At 43.0% G+C, this 12,717-nt stretch overlaps 1 protein-coding gene across 2 annotated transcripts; it reads right to left on the bottom strand.

Annotated features, from left to right (window-relative positions):
• arglu1a (arginine and glutamate rich 1a) lies at positions 1 to 11,181 on the bottom strand. Of its 2 annotated transcripts, none has more exons than XM_078263009.1 (4): positions 10,618 to 11,181; positions 6,165 to 6,390; positions 3,187 to 3,270; positions 1 to 1,703 (listed from the first exon to the last, which is right to left on the bottom strand). In XM_078263009.1, exons 1-4 carry the CDS (start codon positions 10,941 to 10,943, stop codon positions 1,539 to 1,541), a joined length of 801 nt encoding a protein of 266 aa, XP_078119135.1. In that variant the 5' UTR covers positions 10,944 to 11,181; the 3' UTR covers positions 1 to 1,538. The 2 variants fall into 2 exon arrangements, with proteins under 2 accessions (XP_078119135.1, XP_078119134.1); XM_078263008.1 differs by having other exon boundaries at positions 6,165 to 6,456.
• Positions 11,182 to 12,717: the final 1,536 nt, after the last annotated feature.

Here is a 12,717-nt window from a genome sequence, read left to right on the forward strand (position 1 = left end):
GGCATTCAAAGGATTTATTGAACTGTTCAGTCCCTTGACAATTGGGGGAAATTACATGACAAATTCAAAATCCCACAACATAACAAAAAGTCATTATACCCACCTGAGGTCAGCCCGCCTTTCTCTCACACCCACGCACCCACGCACGCACGCACGCACGTTCACTCACACACTCGCACTGCTGCTGACCTCACACCTTATCTTACCTGAACTTGTCCATCCTATACGAATCAAGACTTACCAAGTGAGGCGCCTTGCCAAGTTAGTTTACTACAACACAACTCGGGGACAGAACACGGACTGTATGGTCCGTGGGTTTCGTACAATTCACTGCTTTTTCCAAAGAGTCTGATAACAAAACTCAAGTATTTACCATTAATGTGACTTTTTGTTCCCTAATCGTGGATCAATTTCAAAACACAATTTTAACTGGGGGGGGGGGGAAAGAGGAGGAGGAGGAGTTGGGACTCAGCACATCACAGCAAGGCTAATAAAATTACATCATACAGGAAATGTCCTCTCTCTCTCTCTCTCTCTCCCCTCCATTACCCACAGGCCCCCTTATCGTAGACGAGACACACATCCTGCTGTAGGGTTTGTGGTTCAGTCATGGGCAGCTTGGAAGTCGAGGCCGAGTTCACCTGCACTGCAGCAAACTTTAAATGTAACACGAGTTTCACATTCCCTCCTCAGGTCGACATGCTGCTGTCATTTAGAGAGAAAAAAAAAAGATGATATACATGGCAGACGGAGCTGAAGCAGAAAGAAGAGTAGTTTGTAGATTTATATGGTGAACGGAGCTTACGGGCAGAGGAAGTAAAGGTAGGTGGAAGACAGAAACCTGTCAGCTGGACGGGAAGTTAACTGTGCTTTTAAAAGGCTGTGCTGTGATTTGTTACCACTGTGTCGGCCGCTTTAGGATCCTTTATTATTTTATTTTTTATTTTTTTTGTTATGAAAACAGGAAAACCACAGGCCAACTCCCAAGCTGCACATGAGCTTTTACAGTAGACTGAAACTAGACAAAAGTCACACATACTCCTCTATATCGGGGACTGGCGTTCTACCGTTTGTCGTTTGCTGGCTGTGAAGACATGTAAGAAGAGCACGGGTGGACAGTCGCTCGCTGTTACACCAGAGTTAAGACTTACGGGGGAAGGGGGGGAAGGGGGGGCAAAGGGGACATGTTATAGCATTCTACATCAAAAAAGTTCCAAGTTCCCTAAAAAAAAAAAAAAAAACGAAAAAAATAAAGCACAAACAAGAGTCATCTGTGCGGTGGAGGTGAGGAAGGGCGAGGGCGGAGAGCTGCCTTTCCCTTCCAGGCCGGGAGGGACAACATGGGCCTTTCACAGGGACCAACACACAGCGGGGCGCACCCCTTATCCTCGGCCTTCCTTCAGCACTTCCAAAACGAAGCGAGCGTTCCACGGAGGAGGAGGAGCGGGGTCGAATGATGATGAGGGAGAGCTGGATGGGGATGAAGGCTGGGCGGGACATGTGAGCGAAGGGGTTGGGGGTGGAGGGGAGGAGCAGTCTCATTCGGTGGCCTTCAGGGAGAAGGAGAGCTTGGGCCGGGACTTGCCCTTGCCGAGGATGATTTTCTGCTCCTCCTTTTGCTGCTTTTGTCGGTCCTGCTCCAGCTTCATGCGCTCCTCGTGAATCTTTCTCTGCTCCTCTACAATACGCAACTGCTCCTCAGCCTGTCGGGCGCACACACACACACACACACACACACACACACACACACACACACACACACACACAGTCAGACGGGGACAAAAGCACAGCTTTCAAGCCAAGTGCCCTTATACCCTTTTAATACCCCGTAGGGCTGGGCCATAATTCAATATGATCATTTATCGGCTTTCAATGGAATCATATCAGGATATCGTCATATACAATTACGTTGTCTAAATTGATAACGAGCACACACTAACTCAATTTTCTCACAAAATCGGTTGTGAAACGTTTCGAGGGAATATCATTTGACGAACTGCAGAATTGTAAAAACATGACACCATTTTTGTGCCTTCATATAAACAAAGTCAGTATATAACTGGGGGGGATGATTTATTTTCTCTCTATAATTTGACTTAAACTCGTATACCACATTATTGATTATCTAAAACCTCATTGTAAAAAAAGATTTAGTGAAAGCACCAAAGTGTCAACCCTACGACATCGTCGCAATGTCGATATATTTGGTCAAGAACATCCTGATATATTCCTCCGTATCACCCAGCATCTTAATGTGTGCAGATGTTTACTACAGCCTCAGCTTATCCAAATCAAGCCTGAATCAAATAAACAGTGCTTTACAAATTAGTCAGACTTCAGCTTGTATAGCCAAAAGGAAAGGAAAAGCCACGGCTGATAAGCATCAACTCAAAGCCACGCAACACAAAGGGCTTCTTGCCAGAGGTCTACGGAGTTATTTGGTCGTGGTGTGGTGAAAGACTTGAGGTGTCTTACCAGTGGAGGGGGGACAGAGATTTGGAATTATAGACACATAAGTGACATTAAAAGCAGACATGACGTGCGTCGGGTTTTTCTGACTGCACTTGGAAGTGAAATCACTTCTCATTGGATGTGATCAAATAATTGATTATAGGCGCTGCACGATATTAGGTAAAAAGATTTTTTTTAAAGATTTGGGTTTCTTTCAACCAAATTGCCAAAAATGAACATGGACGATTCCATTTAATGCTCTTCTCAGGTAAAATGAAGGCTCAGTACATTACTTTTATTCAATTTTATAGCATATTTTGGCTTTTTAAACTCAAAAATGAGGTTTAGTGTCCATGAATTCCAAGAACAAGTGTAAAACTCGTAGTAGTGGGGGAAAAGCAAAACGTTAAAGTGACAAAAAAAAACGGGTCAAAAACAAAGCAACAAAAACAACTTAAAAAGTAAAAAAAAAAAAAAAAAAAGTGACAATAAGCGGAAAAAATAATTCAACAAAAAGTGCCGGCGGCCTAGGGGGAAAAAATGTTGAAGAAAGTGTCAACATGTCTTCAGCCGGGAGGACAGTTAGAGGAGGATAAGCAGCGTTAGTCATTCCGTAGGTGATGGAGGCAGCACTCAGAAACAATCAGAATTGAGGGTTATGAATTTGGACTGAAATGGGATAAATGTGTCAAAAAAAAAAAAAAACAGGCAGAAAGGAAGCAGAGCGGGGCGTACCAGCTTGGCCTGAGCGTCGGCGATCTTGCGGTTATTCTCCTCCAGGATTTTTTCCAGCTCCTCCCGCTTCGATTTTTCTTCCTCCTAGACGGGTGACACGGTTCCATGTTAGCGCACGAACAGGCTACAGCCACAAAGCACTTTACGTACACACATACACACACGCTTGCCCTCAAATTGTCTCACACACACACACACACACACACACACACACCTAACTCATTACACCACAGAGAAGTTTGTTTAGCCTCTCACTCATGACCACACTGGCATTCTCTGCAGTCAGGCTAAATAGTTTTTTTTTTTATAAATACAAAAAGCATAAAGAGACTGTGGGGGAAAAAATGAACCCGCTATTTATTTCCCCTCCCTCTCCTGCTGTTAGTACCCTCCTAGAAAAACTCAAAAGCTAAGCCACAGCTATGGCGCTCACTGCATTATTGTGAGACATTTAATAAAAAATTTAAAAACAAGAATTGTGGGAACTCCACTCATCACACTCACAAAATAGAAGACAGACAATACAATCTAGAAGAAAATACAATTGCTGATTTTTTTTTTTTTTTTGTCTAATCATCATTATAAGCAAGAGAAGAAGAAAAAAAAAAAAAAAGGATACAAATAAAGGAGGGAATAGTTTTGGCTCACCAATGCACGTATACCTACGCATTTTCCTTGCCTGTGTACCTACACAACTGGTGAAAGCATTCGGCATTAAACGGTTGAATATTTACTGTCCCGTCCGGACTGTGTGGCCCCCTGCAGAGACAGAGAAGCGCTCCTGGGGTGGGTGGGTAGGTAGGTTTGGGGGGGAATTCGGCCATACCGCGCCTGCGGCATTCCTCTTTATAACTCTGATCTCTGTACTGCTTAGCCTGCAGCCACAGCTCACATTCGTTCTTTTTTTCTTTTTCTATCGTTTTCCTTTCTTTACAGTGGCTCAGTCCCCACTGAGACGACAGCAGAGTGAAGGAGTGGACAGGACAAAGAGGTGTCTGTGTGTGTTTGAGGAGACCGGACCACGGTACACTTACAGTACAGGACACGAGTCACGGTGAGCTGAAAGGCTGCAGGCCAGCTCAGGTCAAGTGCTAGTTAGGAAGTTGGTGAGTTGTGTTTCCAAAATAAATAAAAAATTAAAAAAAAATAAAAAACACAAATGAATTTACAAATAACATTATCCAAAAATGAGCAGCAACCCTATAGGAGAAGCAAGTCATGAGTACAAAACACAGTACATTTGTTGTTCTGGGGAGGAAAAAAAAAGTTCTTTAACTGTATAAAATGTATTATTAGAAAAAAAATATATATCTATTAACAGACAAAAAAAGGTTAGACCAGAGATAGTTAACCTTGTCAAACAGGAAACAGGAAATGTGGCGGTCCGTCATTATGTATCCAAGAGCTGATGCCGTCTAACAGAAGATTGTCAAAACAAGGATTGTTAAAAGAGAAGGTAAGGTGGTAATGTTTTAAAACCTGTACAGGACAAACGGTCGGTGAATTAAACAAAAAGGGGATTAACATTTCTGCACATCAAATTTGATTTCAAATGTCAGAGTAATCTCCACTCATCTAGGAGTTGTTGTTGGAGGCATCTAGCTCCAGCTTCCTCAGCGGAGCACTTTAAGGCTGGCTTTGGTTTTAGGTTAGGAGGCGCCTTGCTAGTTCTACCGGTCCCGTCGGTAAACGGTGTCTCAGACCAGAGTGGGAGATTTAGGAAAAAAAGAAGTGGTAGGAGAGGGGTGAGCGAATAAGTCCACGTAGGTAAAGGAGGCCTGCTCGGCCTACATTTCTCACCCTATTAGTACCGAGCCACTGGCTGCTCCCTGGGCAAGTCAGGGTCACTAGGCTTCAGCTGCCCTTCTCATTCCTCATACATTACTACTGTAGTATAAACAAACCCCCTTTTCTTAATGAAGCCTGGGGGGCACACAGACAGAGGTCTACCTTTACTCTCTAAAACACAAAGGGAAAGATGCAAAAGGGGTTGTACTAACTTTAAAGAGGCCCGAGATTACAGGATTGGGCTTCTTATTAGAACTCAAACTAAAGCCTGGCTAACCCATAGCTATGATTTTTCAAAAGACTTCATATAAAGCTAGCTGTCAATTTGAGGCATTTGGGAAATGGCCAGTGACGTACAGAGACGGTGGCTGTAAAACAGAAGTGTTGTCTTAAAAGAAAGAGAGCTCTTTATTGCAAATATTAACAAAGATGCTAGCAAATATGAAAAGTTAAAGTTCAAGCCGGAATGATGGAAAAGAATATAGCCAGTCAATTTTTGGAACCCTGCCATGGCAAAACTTTCACTGGCAGTACTTCTAGCTTCTCGGTGCAAAACCTGTTAAGTGGCTGCAAGAAAATAAATATGAATATATATATATAATTTTTTTGTGGTGCCACTAGATGCGACTGTGTGCACCTTGTTCCCCAGAGTAACACACTGTGCACTTAAGTTCATGCAGTTTGTCATCTCACATATTTGAAATTGTAAGAAATGACCAAATTAACAGTTACATTGGCACTTAATTGAGAATGATGCAAATATTAACTTTTGCCTCTACACCTCAGAAGATATACAGTACATAACTGCGGGGAGTACTTGATTACTCAGGAGGAGGAGGTGTTCCACAGAGTGATTAGTCAAGAGACTGCCCAACTGGCATGGCCCCTTTTGCTCTATATATTAGGTTTTGTATGTTGTGTGGTAATGCTTTGTTACCATTAAATACATTATTTCCCTGCAGTACGGCCACTTCCGGGCTGTGCACGTACCCTCTCCGCAGTGAAACTTGTACCATGGCTAGATTACATTCTGGAAAGTAAACTGGGAGGTCCCTCCACCGTCCCCACATGTCCCGCAGAAAAGGCACCCGTCAGAGCAGGTGACTGGGAGGGAGATGGGGACAGGTGTGAAGGGCTTGGGGAGGTATGGAGGGAATGGAGGGGCTGCGTTCCAAACGACCGAGCGTTACCTCTCTGGCCTTCTGTGCCGCCAATTCTGCCTGCCGTTGTCTCTCCAGCTCCTCCAGCAGCTGCCGCTCCATGATGCGCTTGGCCTCCTCGACGCGCCGCAGCACCTCCCGCTCAATCTCGTCCTTGCGCTTCTCCAGCTCCTCCTCCACCCGCTTGGCCACCAGCTCCTCCACCCGCCGCGCCGTCTCCTCCTCGATCAGCTTCTCCTCGATCTCCTGCTGCCGGCTGGAGGACGGGGGGGAAGAAACGGATGAGAGGGGGAACGAGAGCGGACATACAGGGATGGACGGTCTATAGGAAAGCAGGGATGGAACCCATTTATCATAAAGCTGTATGCTCTCATACCAAACACACATACAGTAGGGCAGGGTACAGAATGTAATACTTTTTAGGCACCGACCGAATTTCCCCTAAAGCTTGGCTACCGAAAAATGTCTCGTCATTCAATACCAAAGGAGTAAATCCCATCTGCGTCAGTGAGCCAATAAGCATGCAGCATGCTTCTACCAAGATCTAATATTGCTTGTGATTGGCTGTCTAACGTTGCACATCGATCGCAGGCAGGCAGGAAGGAGCTGAAATGGAGCTGGAAAATAGTCATTTCTTTTTGCGTTATAAAATTGGTAATCGAAAAAAGTATCGTTTAGGAACCGGTATCGAAGCTCTAACCTCCAACGTGTCATCTTAAATACACAACCCCAACTGATGCATGTTATATGGAAAACCACCAATGTTATGGCCAAATCACAGGTTGGCTGCACAATAAATCAGTTTAAAATCGTCATTGCGATATCAACTGGCGCAGTAAACACACCACGAAGAGGGTGCGACATATAGCGAAAGACACTGGACAATAGTAGAATACTGCACTCTGATATGTTACTCACTATTTTTTTAGTGGTGCCTTTTATATTCAATTCAATGTTCAATTTGTTCAATAACAGAATGTTCGGAATACGTTCCTCTCGTTTGTTTTAAATTTAACAAGCTATTTGTTGTATTTTTGCAGAATACTGAAAAGCAGCAGAACGGAGTACACTTAAATATCTGTTTAGTTATCGCAAGTAATATCATTATCGCCATATTCAACAACGCTATCGCATTTTTTTCCTCTTATCGTGCAGCCCTACTACATACAGCACTATCCATATGTCCAGGTATTCCAAATGTGTGGAAAGTTGACTTAACTATACCAGTCCACTACCCCTGTAGGAATGGGCAAGCCTGTCCACTACAGCAGCAGATGGAGGTCACCTGTCATCCTGTTTACCTATTGAAAATGCCTTTTATCTCCACTCTGAACAGGAAGCTATTAGGAGCTGGTAGGTGCGTTGTAAACACACAACCTACCCTGCCTGGATCGGATTACATTTTGTCAGCCAGTGGGAAACCAGAGAGCCTACCAAGTCTCTGTGTCCTGATATTTACATTTGTATACCGGGTTAAGTAGCCCTATGGCCATTAAGCAGTAAAAATAGGCAGTCAGGAAGCCAGGTGTGAGGCAGCAGCTCAGATCTCAGGTGTCTGTGAGCCTCTGGCTACCACAGACACCTTCACAACAGCAGCATCCCTGTCCAACAGAGAGAACCTGCCGGCAGACAATCAACGGGCTGTGGTCATGATGTGTGGCAACCACTGCGGTGCTTTAAGATGCAGGGTAGTGACAGTCAGTGCGTTTACATGCACAGCAGTAACCGGGGTATGCCGGTTCTCCCAGTATACATGAGCGGGGAAGAAATGGGAAGAATGACCGGAGTACCACTACCTCCGGTACGGTAGGTTGAGCTCTTTCAAGGCACAACTAGCTTTTTCTTCCGGTTGACCTAGGTCAAAATTACATTGACCGGTGAAGAGGGAATTATGTCTAAAATAAGGCCCTAAGGCCTGTCAAATCTGACTCTTTTTATTAATTCCCGCGCCTTCTTACAGCGGACTTAAGTTTACCAGAACACAAGGATCAATCTGAGACGAAGAGTTCAGTTCAGTCAAGTTTACCGAGTCCAGCATAAAATTACAACACAGCTGTGGATTCATAAACAGCATCTAAGTGTCCCTGGCAACAGGCACTTTAAGTCAGAGCTGGTCCACCAAGATCTCGTCTGAAAATGAACCCTGATCTGAGATGTCCCTTTGGGCCACTCAATTTGTAAAAATGTAACAACTTAATGGTTCATTCACACACTCTGGTCACAGCGTAGGAAAGCACACTGCTCTCGCCAGATGACTGACCACTTTGTTTGGCTAATTACGTTATATCTGTAACTAGTGTCACCCAGTGCCGGGTGGAATTAGCAAGCTAACGCTAGCCAGCGGCTGCAGCGGGGCTGCTCGGTCCCTCCACTTTTTTGCTGAGACAAAGCGTTGACAGCCCCGGTGATGGACAATCTATTTAGCCATCTCCCGGTGTCCGTTGATGCCTCGGCGCGGAAAAAAAACAGATGGGCCGCAGGCTCTTTGCTGCCGATGGCTTGCTGCCAATTTCGGCCAACGCTGTTTTGTTGTATCATAGCAACGATTTGTATTATTTCTGGGTCAAAAACACTCCAGAGGAGTGGGGAGGGGCAGTTGGAGCATGTGCAGACGTTTATCCCGATCGCACTCTGGTTATTGTGTATAACGGCAGGAATACCCCAGATACTAAAAGGAGTTCTCTACCTCTGTTAACCACGTTATGAGAACTCTGATTTTAACCGGGGTAAGGTGTTTACATGGCGTTTGAGAAATCGGGGAATTGCCTTAATCCGAATATAATTGTTTTTTTAATGTATGTAACGAACTGAGTCAGAGCTTCATGCAAGTGCCGGCTCTTGGCCAGACGACCGGACATTAAAAACATTTCCAGCCGACAACTTTCCTACTGTTCCGTTTGTTTTTTTCAGGGAGTTGCTTCTCGCCCTTTAAAGGTGCCCTGCATCCAGCTGAGCGGGGCTCCGTCATGAATAGGACTAAGTACCGAATTCAATACTTTTTAGGCACTGGTCAAATTGCCTCCTTAGTGTCGAGTATCGAAAAATGCCTCTTCATTCAATACCTAATTTTAATAGCTAAGGAGTAAATCTCATTAGCGTCAGTGAGCCAATCGGCATGCAGCATGCTTCTACCAAGATCTAATAATGTTTGTGATTGGCTGTCTAACATTACGCGTTGTAGAGACGCGCGGGAATAGGCTGGCTGGAATTTCCACTTGATTCCTGTATATGACGACCCTGACTATGTCCATGTTAAATGTCATTTAAGTTACCTTTACAGTTTGAGAACTTTGAATGGGAAAGACAGCTTATATGAAAGGTCAAAGGCTATTAAAATGCTATTTTAACTTTGGAGATCTCATTTTTAAAAGACAAAAACAGAACAGTAGAATAAATTAAAAATTGTATTTTATTAACTAACCACCCCTTACTTATATTGTGAAGCAGCAACATGCCCTTCAGCTGCCTACTATATTTTCACCCAGCACTAGGAGTACATTACTGACAGGCTAACTGACCAACTTACATGCTAGGAGCATGCTTCCTTGCATGCATTCAGTATGTATATTAGTCAAGGTTTTTATTAGTAAATATGATGACCACAAAGTCATTGTTTTCCCATGTACTATATGCTTCACCATGTAAGATTGCAGCCAACTATTATTTCATTACGGATTCATGCATTGATCTAATTTTCTATATATATGAAATACCTTTAAGGATGGGTTAGGATTAGAGGGCAAGGGTCTTAAAATTGCTTATTTAAAAATCATTCATGCACCCAAAACACATTCAGAGTTAGATTTATGGCATAAAATATTTTTTCTGAGGCCCTATCGTACAAATGTTTGGTGTAGTTAATCAATAAATTGCTTACACAATTATCAAACTGCCAAAACTGAGACTGAATTATTTTCTAAACCACAGAGCCATCGGTTGACAAACCTGGCTTAACTACCTGGCTTAATGCATTAAGGAACAGTGGCCTGTCTTGGAATCTGCTGCACTGGCAATGCAGTCAGTGGCACTATGACAATAATAGATGGACAGAGCAGCAGGGATGATTACTTTGTTGTTTTTAGGTTTCAATGACTGTAAACAACAAAGTAATGCTCCCTCCCCACAACGGTGAAGTTATACATTATATTTTAAGTTTTAAAAAACAACAACGTGAAGTTATCCTAAAATCAAAATTGCTTCATAATGAAAGAAAAAAAATGTAAGACGCAATCCAGCTGAAAAGGTGAGCTGGCCCCTGCGTAGCAGCTGTCTGATCTGACAGGGATAATAATCGTTCTTGTGTAGCTAGTCAAGGCCCTGTAGAGCCTAGCTGACGTTAGCATGCTTTGGCGGCTAGCTTGCTAACGCTATCTATACAATTGAATGTAGCTAGTTAGCATTTAGCTTAGCACATATTGCAGTTCAACACGGGCAACGTTGTGTAACGTTTTAGGTGCCGAGTCTTGCATCAAAATATACGTACATCTTCCTTTGTCTTTCCATTTCTGCCCTTCTTTCCTCTTCCTCCTTCCTCGCCTTCTCGTCTAGAGCATTTCTTTTGCTCAGCGTCCTGCCGAAGATGTCGATGCGCTCCGGCGGCGAGGCTGCTCTCTCTCTGCGGGACGAAGCTGTAGTAGACCGGGAACGAGAACGAGATTCTCTGCGACGGTTCCTTTTCGATTCTCGGGACTTGGACCGCTTCTTGGACCTCTCCCTGTCTTTCGACCGCGACCGGCTCCGTTTCTTGCTGTGCTTGCTGCTTTTGGAGTGTTTGGACCGGGAAGAGCTTCGACTCCGAGATCGGCCCATGTTGACCGGCTCCACTAGTCGAGCGCTTACAACAGACTACTGTGTCTTATGTCTGATATATGCCCAATATCTGGAATTCCGGTCCACCCGCTCCTCTTTAAACTTATTATTTGCAATAACTGACCAAGTGGATTTGCTTCAACGAGTCTATTTTGGGGAACTAATCATTCAAAAGTGGTTGTTATTTGCCCTACTAACTCTCTATAAAGAAAGATGGCGGTTTGTCGAGTTCGTAGTTTCCCAGCAGGCACCGCGGCTTTCGGTATTTTCCGGTGGTCTTCGGGATTGTCCTGTCAAATATACTACATTTATAAGTCAAATGTACAGTCCCCAAACTTGCCTTTACTGAAGAGAAATAGATTCGGAAACATCTATTATATAATTTGTATATATATATATATATATATATATATATATATATATATATATATATATATATACAGCCCACAAGTTTGTCCCAGAGGACTTTCCATTTTCTCCATGCAGATTTGTAAGTGCAGTAGTTTATACAACAAAGCCAAGGTTACACTTTATTTTAGCTGTACAGAATATTAATAGATAATAATAATAGACTTATGGGGGCTTATTTGTGTGCACAAATAACAAATATATGCTCTCTCACAAATTTGTGCATAAATTAACAACAACAGTAAACAATAATTTACCTTTAATCAGACCATGTATAATGTAATCTAAAGGACCCCCTTTGATTTAATGCAGTTTATTTGTTTTCGGACAGAGATACATATAATTCAGATTTATCCTGTTTGTGTAAGTATATAAGTAAATGTAATTAGAAAATTGTGCAAAATAAATATGTTTTTACTCCTAAATCTGCTGCGCTAAAATCCTCCTATTTTCTCTCACAAAAAACTTAAATAGGACATATGACACATTGGCACACAATCTGTCACATGTTTTTCTTTTTATGAAATAGGGTCTAAGTGTGTATGTGAGCCTCGTCCTCTGTAGTACACTGCATCTAGGCTCTCATAGTATAAATTAATAACTGGAATGTTTTTGAAGTAGTTGCCCAACTCTTTTTGGTGATTTTGTCAATATTACAATAAGAACGTGTTCTTTTGAAATCCTGGCTGCAGACAAAAGACACACACTTGAAGTTGAGCTTCTTAAAATAATCTGGCTGAAGATGCAAATTATAAAACCATACCCAGTAGATATACTTATCTGTGTATGTATTGTTTGAATTCCCTTTATACCAAAATAAAGACATAAACATTCACAGTAGACATTAATGTCTTGGAAAGAAAAACACCAGAGAGAGGAAGGAAAAGGTCAGGCGCTAGTAAAATGAGCCTTATAAAAAGTGTAAAGTGTACTCAGTCTTGTAAAAAGTCCTTGGAAGCAATACTTGAGTAAAAGTACAAGTATCTTGCCAGAAAATGACTTTGGTAGAAGTTAAAGTCCCCTTTCAGAATATTCCTTGAGAAAAAGTCTTAAAGTATTTGATATTTACTGTACTCAAAAAGACCCACGTGACACGTTGGTCATTTCCGGTTTTCATTTTTTTGGGGCGACAATACAGATTAGCGCCGCGTGCTGTTATAGAGACGTATTACATCTCGCGCACGCGCAGAACGTACGCTCATGTCGGCGTCGCTTCGGTGTGTTCCGAGGCACTTTTTGGACCTCGGGGAGCCGACTGATCGGTCCGACTGCCTTTTCTGCCGACGGTCGGCCGTCTGGTTGGTGTGTCAGGGCCTTTAAACATCAAGTCTGACATCAACAAAGAGAAGAACAGAAACAGAATTTT

The sequence above is a fragment of the Sander vitreus genome, chromosome 11, assembly GCF_031162955.1.
Source record: "Sander vitreus isolate 19-12246 chromosome 11, sanVit1, whole genome shotgun sequence".
In the NCBI taxonomy this organism is placed as follows: Eukaryota; Metazoa; Chordata; class Actinopteri; order Perciformes; family Percidae; genus Sander; species Sander vitreus.

What these genes read in the sequence shown, in the direction of transcription:
- arglu1a (XM_078263008.1), bottom strand. Translation starts at nt 10,943, where the DNA reads ATGGGCCGATCTCGGAGTCGAAGCTCTTCCCGGTCCAAACACTCCAAA. An exon ending in ATGGAAAGACAAAGGAAGAT is followed by an intron (nt 6,457 to 10,617) that starts GTACGTATATTT and finishes GCTTTCCTATAG; the next exon opens with ACCGTCCATCCCTGTATGTC. An exon ending in CGGCACAGAAGGCCAGAGAG is followed by an intron (nt 3,271 to 6,164) that starts GTAACGCTCGGT and finishes TCACCCGTCTAG; the next exon opens with GAGGAAGAAAAATCGAAGCG.